This window comes from Saccostrea echinata, unplaced genomic scaffold (genome assembly GCF_033153115.1).
Source record: "Saccostrea echinata isolate AGI-Se365-2 ecotype Australia unplaced genomic scaffold, CSIRO_AGI_Sech_v1 ptg000058l, whole genome shotgun sequence".
In the NCBI taxonomy this organism is placed as follows: Eukaryota; Metazoa; Mollusca; class Bivalvia; order Ostreida; family Ostreidae; genus Saccostrea; species Saccostrea echinata.
The window spans coordinates 7210195-7230000 of record NW_026889807.1 but is presented as its reverse complement, the minus strand read 5'-3'; the positions used below and the strand labels follow the sequence as shown (position 1 = coordinate 7230000).

At 33.5% G+C, this 19806-nt stretch overlaps 3 protein-coding genes across 3 annotated transcripts in view; 1 reads left to right on the top strand and 2 right to left on the bottom strand.

Moving 5' to 3' along the window:
* LOC133174484 (transmembrane protein 254-like) overlaps window positions 1-4191 on the top strand; it is a 4726-nt gene extending 535 nt beyond the window's left edge. The window contains exons 2-4 of the mRNA XM_061309605.1: window positions 968-1068; window positions 3173-3232; window positions 3597-4191. Coding sequence (XP_061165589.1) covers window positions 968-1068; window positions 3173-3232; window positions 3597-3708 — 273 coding nt within the window. The 3' untranslated portion in view covers window positions 3709-4191. The remainder of the gene's footprint in view (window positions 1-967; window positions 1069-3172; window positions 3233-3596) is intronic.
* Window positions 4192-5309: 1118 nt separating this feature from the next.
* LOC133174459 (zinc finger protein 239-like) lies at window positions 5310-6548 on the bottom strand. The gene has a single exon (XM_061309579.1). The coding sequence runs from the start codon at window positions 6519-6521 to the stop codon at window positions 5460-5462; it is 1062 nt and encodes a 353-aa protein (XP_061165563.1). The 5' UTR covers window positions 6522-6548; the 3' UTR covers window positions 5310-5459.
* Window positions 6549-13755: 7207 nt separating this feature from the next.
* LOC133174690 (FERM, ARHGEF and pleckstrin domain-containing protein 1-like) overlaps window positions 13756-19806 on the bottom strand; it is a 46597-nt gene continuing 40546 nt past the window's right edge. The window contains exons 18-28 of the mRNA XM_061309774.1: window positions 19454-19504; window positions 19068-19126; window positions 18893-18964; window positions 18564-18632; window positions 18377-18466; window positions 18112-18197; window positions 17318-17427; window positions 15224-15369; window positions 14834-14941; window positions 14409-14560; window positions 13756-14105 (exon numbers count right to left, since the gene is read on the bottom strand). Of these exons, the coding sequence (XP_061165758.1) occupies window positions 14015-14105; window positions 14409-14560; window positions 14834-14941; window positions 15224-15369; window positions 17318-17427; window positions 18112-18197; window positions 18377-18466; window positions 18564-18632; window positions 18893-18964; window positions 19068-19126; window positions 19454-19504 (1034 nt within the window). The 3' untranslated portion in view covers window positions 13756-14014. The remainder of the gene's footprint in view (window positions 14106-14408; window positions 14561-14833; window positions 14942-15223; window positions 15370-17317; window positions 17428-18111; window positions 18198-18376; window positions 18467-18563; window positions 18633-18892; window positions 18965-19067; window positions 19127-19453; window positions 19505-19806) is intronic.

Below are 19806 nucleotides of genomic sequence, written 5' to 3'. Positions count from 1 at the left end.
GGTGTACATGTACATGTATGTAAGTAACCCTGTGTTTTAGTAAGTAAATCATGGGGGAGAATCTGCTTATAAAGTAAATATTTTTATTGCCAGTTAAGTCCTCTCCCCAGCCCTTTTGTAAAACAGGGTTCAACATGAACATTAGTCCGTTAGTCTCAGACTAGTACATTTTCATTCGGACTAATAAAATATGTGGCTAATTGGTCTGAACGAACTAATAATTTCAGGAAAATAAAATGAATTAGTTACCAATGTTGGATTCTTGACAACTTTTACAGGGAAATCCCGCATGTATTTTTAGCTTTCTAGATTCTTGGCGGGTAGTTAGCTAATTCCGATTCAATTCACTGAATAATTTTAGGACTGATTGATATGAAGTTAAACATTTAATAAGCGATCACAATTAAGTATGACACATAGAGAAAAAAGAACAAGATCGAGAATTAATATGATCGTACTTCGATCCAGATCGAGAGATTTCAAGAAATCTGTGGAATAAATCACTTCACATAAATGCTTTATTTAAAAAAAGGTATGTAAAGTACATTGTAATATTTATTTTTAAATCAATTGTTACAAAACATTCATTTTCCTTTTCTTTTGACGGACTCATATAATCGCGTGTGGACTAGTAAAAGTAAAGAAGCACTAGTCCGGTCGGATTAATGCCTAAAAATATTAGTGTCGAACCCTATAAAATATTTTTTTCCCTCTCATATGCATGCAGATAGGGAACAGATATACATTGTAGTTTTCATCCTAAACACATTTGGCAACCAAAAGACAACTACCAGGCCTTGTTAAATTTTACCAACTTCATTGTCCAGGAATAGGGGGAGTGGTTATGTTCACCAAATTATTTTCAAAACTTCAGTTCTCTTGCAAAAATTTATACTCCGTAAATGAAAAAAAGAAGAAAAAGCTGTTTATAAGCTTATCAAGTGAGACTTTTAATTCTTAATTTTAGTGGGCTTATTATGACCCTGAAGGAATTCCATGGATTTTTGGACCACTAGGACAGCTGGGTACTTACCTGGGGAAGAACTACCCCACTGTTATCAAGAATATGTAAGTACACAGTAATGTAAAGCAGTCACCAATTCAATGGCTCTACAGGCTCGCTGTAGCTTAACTTGAACAATCTAATATGTAAAAATTACCCCACTTTTATCAAGAAAAGGTAATCTCTTGTATAATCAATAAAAAAATTACCCCACTGTTATCAAAAGTATGCAAGTACAATCAATGCAAATATCATCTCACTGATAAGTACAATTAATGTATATACAGTGGAGCCGTGGTATCTCAAACACCAATATCACGAATACCATGGATATGTCTAAGTAATTTGGAAGTCCCAACTACTTTTTAAGAATTTTTATCCTTGATATCTCAAATCCTCTGATATCTCAAAGTTTTTTCTCAGTCCCATCAAGTTTGAGATAACAAGGTTTGACTGTAAACCCCCCCCCCCCCCCCCCCCCCCGGTATCAGAATATGTAACTATGTAACTAAGGAAAATTCCTATTTACTGTAATTAATGTATGATAATGAAAAACTTTTATCCTTCATGAAATATTTGTAGTGTAGCACAATCCCAATTATTTAATGTACTTATATTTATCGCCTACATTGCTTGTTTTTTCAGTGGAAAGGCTGTCCAAAGTTAATTCTATATTTAGCATCATCCATGCCCATAGGTTTTGGATAAAGTGACACTTTGAAAATACAAACAAATCAATATTTTTAGCTCATCTGAACTGAGAGCTCAAGTAAGCTTTTCTTAGCATCCATTGTTTGGCCGTCCGTCTGTAAACTTTTCAACTTCTAAGAACCACTGGGACAATTTTAACCAAAGTTGGTACAAAGCATCCCCAGGTAAAGGGGATTCTAAAGTATTAAAATAAAGGACCAAGCCCCTTTCCAAGGGGGAGATAATCAAGAAAATGCAAAATAGAGTGGGGTCATTAAAAAATCTTAACAAGAACCACTGGGGAAAAAAATGAAACTTATGTGGAAGCTTTCTGAGGTAGTGTAGATTCTAAATCGTTCAAATCATAGCCTCCGGGAATAGGGTGGGACCACAATAAGGCATCAAAGTTTTAATTGAAATATATAGGAAAAATCTGATGATGAAGAACCACTGGGCCAGAAAAGCTAAAACTTGAGTAATGTAGATTGTAAATTGTTCAGATCATGGCCCCCAAGAGTAGGGTGGGCCCACAATAGGATATCGAAGTTTTACATCTAAATATATAAAAAAAATCTGAAAATCTTCTCAAGAACCACTGTACCAGAAAAGCTAATGAAAAAGCTTTTTTGGGATAGTGTAGATTGTAAATTCTTCAAATTGTGTCCCCTGGGGGTAGGGTGGGGCCACAATAGGGATTATTTAGGGGAAAAAAACCTTTAAAACTGCTTTTCTCAAGAAAAGCAAAGCCATGCTGAATCATCTTTATGTGGAAGCATCCCTGGTAGTGTAGATTCATTTTTGTTAAAATCACAACCTCAGTATGTAGGGTGGGGCCACAAGAGGTGATAAAAAATACATAGGAATCATATATATATATATTGGGAAATGTTCAATGCAGAATAGCACAGCCAAAGTGACTCAGGTGAGTGTTTTGGCCCATGGGCATCTCGTATCAAATGTTCTGTTCCAGTTTTCTTTCACTTTAAGCAACTAAAGATAGATTTTGTACAAATAAACACCATTTATGCCCTGTATGAGGTATACTTGGGATGAGTCTATCATTTAAACTGACTTACTGACAGATTTACTAAAAATGATTATTGAAAAATAAGCCTGCATTATGCACAAATGTACACATTATTTTGATCCATGTAAATTAGTTAATACTCATTTGTTTGAAATTTTTGTTTGTTTAATTTTTTTATCCCTCCCTCAGAGGTTTTGAAGTTTTAAAGTGAATGTTAAATGTAGAATCAATGTAGAGCCTAACCCGAGAGATGAAATCGACAAACACCTTTTTTCAGAAATCATGACTATGTTCATGTTGTTACCAAGCTATGGTAATAAGAGAGAGAGAGAGAGAATGTTTCATATGTTTGAATAAAAGGAAATGAAACTTTGAGGGCTTAAATAAGTTCATACATGTATTTAATTTTACATTTGTAAGATCTTTCTGAGAGCTGACTTTATTTTCTACAGGTTCTATGTGACATTTGCTATGCATGTGGGAGAGGCAGTCTATTCTGTAAAGGTCTGCAGGTATGTGGAACTAGGAGGGCAGGTATAATGCAGTTACTAATTTCTTTTTACATCATCATACTGCAAGAAATCGAGACAGCAATAGTTCAATCATGTGACTGGCTCATGGAATACTTAGCAAGAGTTATCTAACTTTGCAGAGAATGAACGTACACATGTATTTAAAAGGGAAACTGAATGCGTGAGTTTTCAGAATTTCTCATGCATGTTGTGTGCAAGATGATAAGTTAAACACAGCTATTATACAGTATATAAAATATATGTATTTTAAATAATATCAATATAATGTTTATATATTTTGTTTGCAACATTTAAGTACATTTTTGAATGCATTGCTATGTACATGTACACATTTTCTTTTCAGGAATAAAAACCTCAGTTCTTCTGCAACCATGAAATGGTGCTTCCAGACATTTCTGTTTGGTTTTGCGTCCCTTCTGCGACTTAAAAATGCCAGAAAGGTCAAGGTCAGCTGATGAAGGTCAAAGTCCATTGAATGCTTAATTTATGACAACACCTCAAATCAATTGCTCAGGCTACAAATCTTGAAATGAAAATATGGAAACATGTGTGATTCACTGTGATCTTTTATAATATATCTGATGAACAATCTATAAATTGTGTAAATGTGTATAATTTTGCAGCACACTCTATACAGTTTGTTCTATTGCAATGGGACATAAAAGAACGTGAAAAATGAGTGAAAAAAATGGACGATAACAATCTTTATTTGAAAGAAATCTTCACATCTAGGCAAAAGTTGTAATAATATATGTCTGATATACATCACAAGAGTCTATACATGTACCATAGAGTATCTGCAGAAGAATTTGATTTTAGTTGATTGAAATATTACACTAAAGGCACTGAGTAGGCAACAATGTTTACAGACTTGAGTTTACTGTATTCATTAATAGATAAAAATTTTATTTTTATGAATATAAATTGATTGATAAATAGTCAATCTTCATTATCTCTCTCTCAAAGAGACTGAAAAAAAAACCTTTTGAGATATCTGGCGACCGAGGATTCGAGATATCGAATTAAAATACATATTAAAGGGAAAGTGGTCGGGACTACCAACTCACTTTAACATCTCTATGGTATTTGAAATACATGTACCAATGTTTGAGACACTGAAGTTCCACAGTATTTTCTGGGCAACATTTTAGCACTTTGTATTCTGTAAACTTATTCATGCACTAACAAGGCACATGTAAGAAGGTACTGAAGGTGGTATGGTATCTTTTGTAATGGTGGTAGTGTCATTGACATACTACTATGGGATCAGTTTCCATTAAAATACATCACATGAAGTAGTTATTTCCCTTTAGCAATGCAGTGGTGGAGGAGTTGACCACAGCAATCTGTTCAGGTTTAAACATTCACTTTGTTTATTTTTCATTTCATCAGCTTAATATATGACATTTATCATTACTGTTAGTCTTTGTATGCAAAATGTTGTTACATGGAATTATGTGGGTAAAATACAAGCAAAGGGGCAGACTACTGAAACCCACATATAGCCATGCTAATCAGAAAGTACACAATGTGAAAAGAATAAATGTTTACACAGGAGAATACAGAGCATTTCATGATTTGACCCACTAAATTTGGTAAAATTTAATGTAATACAGTGTAGCTAGATATTGGAAAATGTTTGCAAAGTGTAGAACTTCAATGATATGGATGGTGGAGGGGAAATCTGATGTTTAAGTAGAACATGCATATAGCTTTTCTGGTTTGTACGGTTTGAGCTGGGGAGTCATATGGTAAATAATAAGGATGTTGCTAATTAAAGAATATATAAAAATGGAGAGAAGTATCTTTACATCCTTCACCTAATTTTTTCCAAAATTTTGATACTTTTCTATAAACATTCAAATTGATAAAATTTCAATGGTAAGTATGAAAATTCAACATGCCGCACCCAAATCTGCTTTGTTATTTTTAGGAAAACAATCCTCCCTTTTTAAATTTCTTTTTGAATTTTAAAAATTCTGAATCAGTAAAACAACAATAAATAAGATTCAAGTTTCTTTAATATGCCCAACTTGACAGTATGTAATGACCACATATAATGATATACCGGTAGATAGATGTTCTAATATACTATATACATGTACCGGTAGTCCGGTACATGTACTTTAATTGAGAGACATCACTAATTAAGATGCATTTAGTAGACTTTTCAAATAGCCATTATACTGCTGCCATAGGCATATATCTAACGTTTTTTCTTATGGATTTTTTTCCTGTGTTTATAAAGAGCACTGGAGTCGCAGTACCGATTTCCACACAGCTCACATATAAACTTCCGCTCTCCCGTGTGAGACGTGAGATGTCTCAGTAAATGAGATTGACAAGTCCACGACTTCCCACATAATTCACAATCCCAGGATTTCTTACCAACACATAACTTCCCATTCTTGTGAACATTCTTCAAATGATTGGTCATGTTGGAGTGTCGACTGAATTTCTTGTTGCAGATCTTGCAGCTGTAAGGCTGATCACCCGTGTGAACGGTCCGATGCTGCGATAATTGAGCTGGAGATTTAAAAACTTTATCACAAAGGTCACAACTGTGAGGTTTTTCACCCGAATGAATTCTGGAATGATTGGTCAGTTTGTACCGTCGTGCAAATGACTTTCCGCAAATGTCACATTTGTGAGGTTTTTCCTCCAAATGTGTGATCATATGTCTCTTCATACTACAGTACTGAATAAAACCTTGTCCACAAACTGGACAAATATGATCCCTTTCCCCTAAATGTATCCTCATGTGAGTTTCTAATACTTGTTTGAGGGGGTAACTTTTGTGGCAGACACCACACGTGTATGGCTTGTCCTTGGTGTGTACTGTAAGGTGCTTTTTTAATGCGTGGGATTGTCGGAAGCCCTGCTCACAGTAATCACATTTATAAGGTAGCTCGCCTGTATGAATCAGCATGTGACTTGATAAATGGGATTTCTGTTTGAAAGCTTTGTTACATACTTCACATATGTAGGGTCTCTCACATTTTCTTCCACATTGTTCACTTATCTTTATTGTAATGGTAGTTTTATTTACATCCTCATCACAAAGTCCTTCCTTCTCATTAATTTCATAATCTACCTCATAAAGTTCATGATCCACCTCACGTATTTCATCATCCTTCAGCTTGATGTTGGTAATTGAGTGACTCTGATTTTCAGTACCTCCATCAACTTGAATATATTTGTCAATCATTTCATGACCATTGTCCTCTCTAAACTTTTCTTGCCCATTTATCTTTGTGCTGACATCCATCTCCACTTCATCATCCTTAATTCTGAAATATATAATAATTATAAATATTTCTGTGACATTTAATTAAACTATACATACTGTGTGAGATGAATGCATGCTTTTACATGGAGTCCTTGTTTAGTTTTATATAAATTCGAAATATATTTATGATTAGGAAATACAATGTAAATTGCTTCAGGGCTTAGGGCCCACATCAATGTGTCAGGGTCTATAATAAAACTTGAAAAGGCCAAAATGGGGGGAAACACTTTTTCTTAAAATAACATCAAAGAGACGCAGCTTTTGTGTATTAACGTGAAAATATCAGGTTTGGCACATCTTCGTCTTTTATCAGCACCGTATGCCAAGGGTTTATGAGGAGAGTAGTGTATCAGAAACCCTTGGCTAGCGAAGATGGGTTTGGCACAGCCTACCAAATGGTGGTTAAACCCCCGTCTGGTCATCAATTACCCATATCGGCATCGGTATTAACTGATCTGATATGGGAGAGAAAAATCTTTTAGTATTTAAAAAATTAAACCAGAGACTTCCGAGTATTCCATTCTGAGGTCTCTGGTTTTATCTTACATTTATAACCCCAATCAAAAGTTTTGTATCCCACGTAGTCTTAATATGTATCGAGGTAATTTTCGAGGATTAAATGAGTGGTTTACAATAAAGAGGCTCAACCAGAGACATCTGAAACAATTTATTTGACAAGAAAAAAGTCTCTCGAAGCAGACAATGTCATTTAAAGTAGGTTAATGATTCATATATATATTGACAAAATACAAGCTTGAAGCGGGGGTGCCTAAAATCATTGAGTTAGGTACCTTATTGAAAGAAAAGAAAGGGGTGACCCCATATAAGAAACAAGTGCTTGTGGTACCTACAAAAGTATCACATAAAATGAAGAACTAATTTCTTGCCATATATGATAAAACCACCATTTGTTGGGCTGTGCCCATTTTGTTTATCAAAGTGACACTATTATTGTGTGGCAGTCAGACGGGTTCCATCGCCAGTGGGTTGGTGTCTTCGGGGGCGAAGACCTTAAGGAGGGAGGAATGAAGCGGTCAGACAGGTTCGATCGCCGGTGACCAAATAGCTCAGTTGGTCTGTTGGTAGAGAAACTGACTAGAGTCGAGATTCAAGGGGCCTGGGTTCGAATCCCGGTCTGGTTCGTCGCATAATTCTCCTCTTCTGTTACACTAGTGAAGACTGAAATCATAGTGAAGGACATCTTTGTCATAGTAAAGATCTCTAAATGAATGATTTAAAAAAAATGTATACTTAAACGTATATAATACTTACCACAATCGATGCAAAACCAACCAGCCTTACCAGGCAGCAAAATCCTGTAAAATATCGGATGTGCAGGTTGGACGGAAAAAAAGAAAGCGGGTGACATGTGGAATTATTTTTTCCGGAATCCTGAACGGTGTAAAAGTAGCTCCAATAGGGTAAAAAGTAAAATGCACGATGATGAGCAGACTCGCAATGAGAAATAATAGGGCATAAAAGAACAACAAGAAGTACCGGGCACAGACTGAAAGCATCTAAGTCAGGGGGAAATTCGCTTGATTAAGAACAAATACCGAGGGGGCGACCATTTGATTCTGAGAGGGGAGGGGGATGGCACTTCTTTAGTCAGATTATTTATTTTCATGCCAGTGCAGGACAGATTCTTCATTTCCAGGATTATAGGGAGAAATTATTTCTTTTCTTTCTCTTTCTTCCTATAGTTCATTGAACTATATATATGCACTTGCAGCCATAAGCTTCAGATCTCTTCTATCGACTGACAATTTTTTTTATGCCCCCAGTTAGTGAGATTAAAGCGAACTAAAGGCCTGTGCTTGCAGCTTTGCAGTACCAGACACAACATATTAATTGATTTTAATATGTCATAGCGTAATAAGCTTGTGCTATCATTGCAAGACATCACATATCACTTCTACTTTCATATTATGCTGATATAGACATTGGTATCTATGGCTAGATTAAAGCTACATTGTAATTCGATTTCTCTAAATATGTATAACTATTAATTTTTACTTTTATGGGGGTACAAATGTCACATTTTACAAGACGGTTTCTAAGACTTCAGAGAATCTTGAATAATATTGAGATGCAGTAAAATGAATATTATTGCACAAAAAGATTTCAATTTCAAGGCTCATTTTGAGATTTTTTAAAATTAAATAATAAACTTGAGAGTTATTTCCTGGCTGAAGATATCCTTAATATGAAATGTGAAGATTACGAACAGTGAGGTAAGCGAACAGTTACGTGCAGAAGCCAACGCGAACCTCTGAATACAGAAGAGAGGAGTAAGCATTCCCTGTCCCTGTCACACCCGCCGTGTGCTCTTTGTCATGATCAAATCCGCAGACAGCTCAGGTTGAAAACAATTTGTATGAAAGACGTCAGCCAAAATTCAACTTAACGACAGTTTTACTTACAAACAAGGTCATAGTATCGACCATAGATTTGCAAAATGCTGATTTTAAAAGAGATTGTTGATATCCTTGTATCATCAACTTATTTGTCAACAGCCTGTTTCGTTTTATAAAGTGATTGAACGTAGACCATGTTCTTGCATATCGAATCAACTGGGAGACAAAAACTCCATATGCAGGTGATAAAAATATATTGCTTCATAAATAAGGGAACCTGACGATAGAAAAGTTGAAGTCATCATGTTTATCATAAAGTTTAGTTGTCAGTTTGCCATCAATATCTTTTGGCTCAAATAAAACATTTAAACAGAAACAGATGTATCAGACTCTGTGGTGTCTTTTATTTCGAGTTCATTGGGATAGATCAAGTTAACGTAGGAATAAAAATGAATACTGTTAGTTAATAAAACGTCATCGATATAGCTAAACGTCCAGTTAAAGGTCATAGCAAGAGATCTCTTCTTTTCATGTAGAAGTTTTTAAAATTACTCTACTTCATATAAATATAAAAATAGGTCTGATAATAACAGGTCACAATTAGAACCCATGGAAATTCCAAAAGATGCTTGGAAGGACTGTCTCCGAAAACTACATAGATATTGTCAATGAGAAACTCATTGATACTTGAAAAGCGTTTTTTATTTTATTTTAATTTATTATTATTATTTTAATACCACCTTCAGAGTACTTGTGTGTAAAATCAGAATGTTTTTTTTTTTTTAATCAAAAAAGTGTTTGTTTTGCAGACCAACGACAACGTATGCACATGGCCGTAGGAACCGGGCCCCATAATAATTTAAAACATAGCTTGTGCCCCCTCAAAAATAACGTCTGATGACCTTTTTTTTTTGGCTTGTCAAGGAATGTTTGGTAGTTGATAGTGCCCCCAACTGAAAAATGTATGATATCCCCCCCCCCCCCCCCCCCCCACTGAAATCTGCAATTGCTTAAAATTCCTACGGGCCTGAAGTAGATTTACGACTTCCATTTTTATTGAAGAAACAGTTGTCAAGGCATGGAACCCCTTCATTTTTTTCTGTTTAAATCTAGGATCCATATTTTTTTTTCTATTCATCTTTTCAAATATATCGATATTGTATCCTTGTTTTTTTTTGGGGGGGGGGGGGTGTAAAAAAATTGCACTGACACACGTTAAAGAACTCTCCGTTAAGGTCGTATTTTTTTTCAACCTTTGTAGAATAGATAAAACATCTAAACATGTGATCTTGGTCATATTTTTTTCTTTTTTATGATTTCATTATACATACTGGTAACTTCTTTGACCGGAAGAAAATTGAAATTCTTGTCTGGACACAGCTTTCAAACAAAGAAACTTTCGAGGCCCATACATTGTACAACTGAAAGGTAGTGCCTAAAGGCTACCTTCACAGTCATTCTGTGCCAAGGACATTTTTGACAAGTCTGAGGCACAGGTGTAAATTAGATTATTGTTCTAGACACAACATTGAAATGAAGAAGCATTAAAATCTGATATGCGAGATTTAGGTTGTTTGTGACTTGAGGGTGTTTGTTGATCTTAGCTAGGCAACTCGTTTGCAAAATTCTTACAATGGACTGGAAAAAAAATCATAGTTAAATACACTAGGCACAAAAGTTGCTTGTGTCAAGATGAATGTAACAACCCTACACCACGGTCATTTGGACGAGGTAAAAGTCAATGTTGTGAAGTGTTCATACTTGTCCATAACATAATTTTTGAAATGACTTTGGAAGATAATACTTGCCCTAAGGGTTAATTCGTACAAAGGTCATTTAGATAAGGTCAAGATCACATATTTCAGATGTGTCAAATTCTGGAGATCTGAGAAATGTAAATTCTAAAAGGCAAAACTTTTATTTAATGAACCATGCATCAGATTGTTTATGACAAAGAGTTCCATCATCATCTTATGCTTTGATTATTTGCATAAGTTCAAGGTGACATGACTCATAAGTTAAATATATTGACACAACACTTTAATTCTTGGCCTGTGGATGGTCATATTTTTTGTACTTAACACTAAGACAGATCACGACCAAAGCATAATATTATAGCAAGATGACCTAATTCTTCAAAGCTATTTTAAAAGCGTGCCTTTCTTGGTTGCTCCAGGAAGGGGGTTCTATTTGGACAATCCTATTTGAAATTGTATACTATTAGGTATAGCATTCTGAGAAATTGTTTACAAACATACTGACACCTTGCCATCACAGATATACTCATGGGTCTTTGACCACTTGAAGTAAAATCCTGTTTCAGATGCACATCAGTAACATGTATGCATCTTCACAAAAGAAAAGAAAACTCTTCCCATGATCTACAAGCCCTTTTCATGATTAAACCACTAGCCAGTATGTTAAATTATATATTACATAACAGGAAATCTATGAACTTAAACATGTATAAAGAAATCCTACAATGTGATCAATAAAATACATATTAGCCAAATATCAAGACTCCAGATAAAATTCACAGGGATGAGAAAGGTAAATACTCTGTCAGAACAAGATGCATAATTAGTGTCCATTTAGAAATTTACCTAAAGAAGTCCAAAGTACAGGTGTGCAAAAAATTTAGATGTTGGGGTAATTAAAAAGTCAAGATTTTTGCAATGTTGCAACCACCCCTCTCACCCCCTAAGCAAGATGAATTCATGTTTAAAATAATGAACATATCTTAAACTATTTCTTTAGAAACTGGATCATCTGATAGACAAAAGATAAAGGATGGCAAACAACTGCACACATTAGTGTGGAAAAATATCTATCTAGAGAGGAGTGGACATAAATATCTTGCAATGGATTTTCAAATAAGGGCTCTGCAGTACAATAGAATTAGCACTCTTAAAAAAAACCTGCCACTTTTTAAGCAGAGTTCTAATGAAAGACTTTAAAACACTCATAATAGTTTTAAGTGTATTTTTATTGTTTAAAAAAAAAAAGATTCATTTCATATAGTATTCACAAGTTAACATGTTGTGTAATTCTTATGTACAATTCTCTAGATATATAAGCACCAGGAAAAATAAATATTCCAGATACATTTAGGCTTTACAAAAATTCCTTGTGTCATTATGTTTAACATGTATAAGGACAAAATGCCTTCATGTAATAAAACATGGATCTTTACTTTTTAATGCATTATCGTCTTTCATAAATTCAGAACAGCAAAGGTTATGACTTGAAATTATATATATTTTTTCCAACAGTTATAGAAACTGTGAACATATATCATATATCTTCCTTCATGTACATATACTGCATACAGAATCATTGATATTTTATTCAGTCAAGTGTTTAGAACATACCAATGAACACAGACTTCAAGAAATGTGAAGCATCAGAAATTTTGCTCTCATTCTACATAAAGCATGACCACAAATCAGAGATAAATTGAACAAGCTTGCAAACATTTTAAAATTTCATTAGCACACATATATTTTCTTATCTGTATATTAAACTTCCCATTTTTGAAAACATATTCAAGTAAAGAAATAAATACATGCACCAAGAGATCATTTCATAACCTCTCATTTCCAATCACCCAAATATTTGTTGCTAGGCAACTAAAACTGATAATTTTTTCCCCTTCAGAAATACCTAGAATTAGAACATTAATTAAAATTTTTCTTCCACAAAATCACAGAGTAGAAAATAAATCTCTTGTAAAAATAAGGATAAATAAAATTTCCTCTCTAAACAACCTTCAACTAAAACAAAAATGTAAACATAAAAGCTAAATGTATAATGAAAACTTAAAAATTCCCAACAAAATGGATGCAACAGCTAAATCATTGTTGAAATACTGCTGAAGAAAATATTTTGTACATGCTACAAATCTACCTTGTTTTTTTTTTTAAGTTTCACAGAAATTTAATGGACTAAAAGCAAATTGATTACATTGTACAGGAAATTAAAAAAACAAAACAAAATCAAAGCATGAGAAGGTTTTATGTGAATCTGAATAAAAAATTCCCTAACCACATCCATACTGATTAACATTTTCTTAATTAACTGTCAAAGTTTCAGATTAAATTCATGTGTCGTTGGTATAGTCTCAGAATACTGAATAACACAACCCATTTAAAAAACAAAGCTGATGAATTTTAGTTTGAGAGTTTCTAAAGAACCCCCCCCCCCCCCAAAAAAAAAAACATTACCTAGAATAGACATTACTGTTTTGTAGAAATTATACAATGAGTAACTCAGGTGATAATACTTTTAATATATTTATACGAAAAAATATAGATGTTTCCTAATGAATACCTAAATATGGTTAAATTAATAATTACAATAAACACATTGTTTCTACTTTATAGCAACACATCGTCATTGTTTTTGTACAGCCTGGAATGGGGTTCACAACATAGACGTACTTAATGCTGCCATTATCTTCTTATTCCCTTCTGTGAAAATTTGTTCTCCTTTAAATTGCATATAACAGAGTTACCATAATAAAATACACTTTGATTACATGTTACTGGGGGTGACGGTTAATGAATATGAAATTAAAAAATAGCAGCATATGAAATACATGTACATTTGACCTGGCAACAGGCCTTTTATGGAAGTGGGTTTACATGGATGTTGCTGATTTTGATTTCTAATATCTATAATTTGTTAATACATCAAATGTAGACAGGGATTTACACTGTATACTATTGCATAGATTCTAATACAGCTGCTGGCAGGGGAATAAAAAATGCAAAGAAATTCAAAATTCAAAATCTATTCATGTAAAACAAGATGCAACAAAACACAAAACTAAAGTGCGAAAAGCTTGACTAGGGAAATGATTTCTGTGTAAATTTAATGGAATCTTTGTTCGTTTTAATTTAACATGATGTTGTGCAGTTCCACAGTGCACGTACCAATAACACTGTATGTGGAGGCCTTTTTTGTAGTTTAATTCACTGGCTAAATTATTTTTCACTGCAAGATATGCCTCTGCTGTGATAAACCAATTTCAATACCATGATTGAATTTAAAAAAAAAAAAACAACTTTGTGCTGAAAACTGATTGGTTAATTTCTGTCAAAGAGAAGAGAACTGCTAAGAACTGATTGGCTGATTACTGTCCAATCGACTGAAGAGGCGGATTCTTCTGGCACTGTTTGTTGCACTGTTGATAACTTCCATCCACCTGAAATAAAATACTAAGCATAGAAATACTGGCACTGCAGAGATTTTTTTCTTTTTACTTATCCCTACTGACATGTCACAACACATCTATGAGACTGCCAAAGTGTCATTTTTTTTAAATTCCCAATTCTTCTCAGTGTAATCTTTAAAATGTTAAATACTTTATATTTTAAGATGCTGAAAATTTAAACAAGTACAGAATCAATAAACCAGAAAGGTCAATTACTTACTCCCATTTAATGTAAGGTAGATCATTATACTGATATGTAAAACTTTATATTACAGTTAATAATAACTGCCGCACCTTTCAAATGTGTATTCAGATTCTGCTCTGAAGAAGTAAACATGATTTTTGAACTGAAGCTTGAACACATGGTCTTTGTGAATGCCATCTTCATCCTCAGGTGTGTTTACAGCGTAACCAAGCAATGGCAGGCTGGCTAAAGGGAAGTCGTCCTGTAAATAGTAATGCATTTTCGTGAAGGCATATACATATATATACAATACTAAACCATGTCATGTAACTTGGAAAATTTCTTCAGTTGATTGATTACTACTTTACACAAAAATATTAAGTAACCAATGAATGGTAGACATTTCTTTTTTTGAAGCTGACAAATACAGGTATGTATAGCTCTTCAAAATTTGTACTCAGTTATCTGCATACTGCCCAAAGCAAAAATACATTTGAATCAAATCTCATTACTTAATAAGCAAAAAGAAGCATACCTGATATGTTTTGAAGAAGAAAAGACAGAAGTTGGTGAAAACGACCCACAACTTCTGCCAGCCATTACTATTTTTGAACTTCCTCAGTAGGTAACCGCTCAACTGGTTCTGAAAAGTCAAGAACAATTCATCACAATCTCTGTAAATCTCCCCATATGTCATTCAGGGCAAAAGCAGATAAATACATGAAAAAATGACAAAAAAGTTGCATAATTATATTGTGGGAGAAAACTGGTGATATAAAGTGCTCATTGTAAACATAAAGGAAACTAAATTTGATCAGTTATTGCAGATTGATTTTGATCAATTATTGCTGATTGATTTTGGTCAGTTATTATTGATTTGGGTCAGTTATTTCTATTGCTGATTTTCTTCAGTTATTGTGGATACCTTAATTGCTCTCTCATGATCCCTCATACTGACACTGGTATTCCTGTGCCAGCACACATGCATGGTGGTGTTGGCTCTGTGCTGGACATTCTTGTCCTGTGACACCCCATTCACTTCACCATCCACCCCTACATTGTCTGAGGAACCTGGAAATATTTACAAATTAATTATACAATAATTTGTTTATAATGATTAAAATGCAAGTAATAAAGATAATTTATGCTTCTTATCATTTTAATATGTATATATCTTGTTCACTGATAAAGAAATACATGTATTTTTTAAACTTAAGAATTTTGATAGAATATTGATACAACTTATATTAGCCATGACTTTTGGTTTTTATATCTTACTGCCTTTTGAGGACTGAAGCCTAGATAACTTACCATCCTCTTACTTTAAGTTTGTCTGAGATTAGATAAAGGGACTTATCATCTTATCATTTTTTGCCTTGTCCTATACTTGTTGAGGGTATGAGAGTACGGTCGGTGTTAGAACTTAATACCCCTTCATCTTCTAGCTTCCTTGTACTTATATGTAAAGCACGGAAGACTAGTGTTTCTGAACTTATCCCAGTGTATTTTGGCTTGACCTGGTTTTACTTGAGGATTTGAGATTATTGAACTTTATCATCCCCAGGACATTTGGCATGCCCTGTGCTTACTTTTTCGAGGATTTAAAGGGTTTTTCTCACGAATCTAAATTTTTTAAAAATGAAACACTATTATATTCTTGAAACATGTAATTACTGTTTAATTAGGAAATTACTTTGAGAACAGTCATAATTAGGCAATAAAACACCCGTAATATAGAGTTCTCGAGGTAAAAATCTCTACTAATTAGATAGGGGTCACGTGGTACTGAAACATCATAGGTGTCAATGGTCAATTAGAACTCGTAAAGCTTATCGTAAGACTAAATGTATCAAATAGATTTTGACGTTAAATAATATACACTACACAATAGATCGGTAAAAATTTTGACATCGACGATATTCTTTCAGTTATAGACGGTCAATCTTTTATGTATGAACGTCTAGCAGAGAGAAATAACCAAGAAAATATGCCGACAATAGGAGAGGACACCGAAGACGAAGCCATTGACAACTCGGGACTTCCGACTAAATAGAACAAATAACTGAAGTTGGACTTCATAAATATTTATAAATATGAGAATTTTAAATTCAACTTCTTCATTATCTTAATAAAACTGTATATATATAAATATTCTATCTGTTCCAGTGAATATCGTGTACTAGAAATGACATTTCTTCAATACTGTTCGATGGAGCCGTACGCCATTACGAAGTTCACCAACATTCCCACTAGCATGTACTAGATTCTGTGCGACTTTAAAAATGCGTGTCGAGTATTTTTTCCTTTCTAAAAAAAGGTACTATGTCCTTAAAATATTTTATAGTATAGAAAAAAAATCGTGATCGGGCATAAACGATTGTTCTGAATGGAGAATAAGCCCTCACGTTTGCAGAAAAAAGGGCCCCTTTCAATTCTCGACCAAGTCCAAGAAATGTGGAAAAAAAGTCTTCCTGAAACCTTTCTTGTGAGAATTTGTGCATCCTAAAGCCACAAATTATACCTTACTAGCTGTCAATTATCCAATTATCACTTATTTATTTACTAACAGGTTTAATAGACACAACGAATGAGCCGTTTTGTATACAGAATAAGTACTTTGCTTGACCAGGATTGACACCTATGACGTCAGAGCAATCGTGCATAGCATTGGCGATCAAAATATGCATATTGAGAAATTCAAACTTTGAATCGCTGAAACATCAACAATATTAATTTTCTAGCAAAGATTTTTAAATATATGATTTTAATAACATGTAAACTTTGTCATACCAAAAAATTTTGAGACGTGATAAAAACCCTTTAAGACTTGGTTTTGGAACTTAATCAACAACATTTATTTTGGTGTGAACTGTACTCACTTGTTGAAGATCTAAGACTAGGATATCAGATCTGTTTGCACACAGGACATTTGGCTTGTCCTGTACTTACTTGTTGAGGATTTGATTCTAGGATATCGAAACTTATCATCCCTGCAACTTTTGGCAAGCCCTGTACTTACTTGTTGAGGATTTGAGACTAGGATATCTGAACTTATCATCCCCACGACTTTTAGCTTGTATTATGGCTGCATTCAGATCTTCAATCCACTTGTCTTTTTCTTCTTGATAACTACAATTCAGCACAACAGAACATTTTACATTTAAGTCAAAGCAAAGAGCTAGGTTCACTTTATGCATAAAATGGCCCTGTAGAATATACCAATTTATTGACTAATACCCCTGTACCATTTTCAACATTATTATAAAGTAGAGACTTAGTGCTTTCAGTTTATACAACAGAATTTCCTTTGAAGAGTCCAGGCATTGAACAACAGGTTGTGTGAAATTGCGATGTTATTGACTTTCGCAGAAAACAGGTGTTTTTGAGAACCTTCAGCAAAGAATTAAAATATGAGCACACCCCTCGATCCAAAAATTAAATATGTTTTATAATCTTCAATAACAGTTCTTTTACAATATATTTATACATTTTGGATCGGAGGTTGTGCTGTATATGAAATATTGAAAAATGGCATCATAATTTGGCTATTTTTGAAGAAATATTCAGGATATGTGAATAATGACGCAATTCATGACGTCAAAATGCATTGACTAGAAAGAAAATTACGTCATTTTCAGTAGATATTCATTCACCAAGTGCTCAAGTATTATTTATTGCCTTGTTGACTAAAACTATACAGTTTTGAATTTTCAGAAATTCACAGGGCCAAAAAAGGTCCTAAGTGGCTCTTGCTCTTTAATTAGTTTTTCTTGTATATAAATATGAAATGATTAAAACAACTCTGAATCTGACCTTGCTGCCACTAAGATGCATTTATTTCCACCATAGATTGCGAAGCTGTTGGCCACTGCCATTTTAGCATGGTCCGATTCCTCTACCTGTGCAACAATAACAACATTTTTAAACAATAAAGTCTGGAAATTTAAAAAAAATCAAACTGTTAACTCACAGTAAACCCAATATTCCCCCTTAAGGATTATATTTGTATATCAAAGGAGAGAACTTTATATATTTTTTAATTAAGTATATCAAATATAGGAAATTACTGAAAACCTACGATCATTCCTCGTAGAGGGAGCTGTCCGTGAACTTTGAACTGGAGAACTGAGGATGCCACACGACTAGTGTACACCAAGAAATCCGAAAACTGACAAAACAGAAGCAAAAAAAATCAAGTTTAAACATTTACAAAATCAAATAATCATATCAACATTCTACCACATAAAATACCAGCTTGCTCCTACCAAGAAGAACATTCTTTGTTGGTAACCTTTACGGGAGAATTTCTGCAGACATCCTTCTCTGATGAAGATCTACAAAGAGGAGTAGAAGACAAACCATAATTCAGAAGGTATATGAACACAGACATGTTCATTAAAAAATAATTATTGGAAAATGAAGTTAAAAAAAAATATTCAATATTTGACTCCTGTTGAAATTTTAGGAGCCAAAAAAAATATCTGTTTTTGAAACAAAAACACCTTCATGTTTTTCACAAATTTAGCATAGTTTGAAGATTTGGACAAAGATTATCTATGTTGATAGAGCATTATAAAACCATGTAAACACTTACCCTGTCTCTGTGTACAAGTGTGTCAATCCCCACTAAATCTCTCTGTAATTCTATCAGCTTATGGAGATTCTCCTGAAAAAAAGACCAAATTTCAGCCATCAAAATAAGATACATAATGCTTCAAATGATGGAGAGGTGGGGATGGAGGTCTACAGATTCAGAGAATGTGACCTACCTGTGACCTAATAGAATCACTAAATTCTGTGACCACAGCATTTATCTGACTTAAGGCATCTACAACAGAAGGAAAATCCCTCTTATAACACTATCAGAGATTGAAAAGAAAAAGCATTCATACATGTACATAAATTTTAAATAAAACGAATCTCATCATTTATTTTTCATAAGAACCATCAGTCTGCAAAGTTTTACATGTACCTATTCTCTTATGCTATGATTCCAATTTATTGCATTTTTTTTTTTTTTTTTTTTTTTTTTTTTTTTTTTTTTTTTTTAGAGAGGATCCTGTTTCTTTAAATACAAGTTCTCAGACCATAAAAATTTAAATTATAATGGAATGATCCCAATTAATGCAAATGTCAAATAGTTTTTCATACTCACTTTTACAATCAGCAAAGTCTGGATGGTCCAGTGTGTAATGTTTAGTTAAACCTAAAAATAAAAATCACACAAAATAGTAATTCACATTTCTTCTGTATTTCTGAATCGCATCAACTTCTGTGCACAAAATCAAAATACAATAGACATATTTACATGTATAAAACAGCAAGTACAGGATGCATTTCAAGTTATTATAAATTTAGCAAAAATTTTAAGCAAAATATTATATATCTGTACAGAAATTAAACCAAATAAAAAAATCATTTAAAATTATTATTGTAATTTAAGTAAAAAAAAATATTCATTACAAAGTAATATCAATTATCATAAATTCTGCGTTTAAATGTATGATT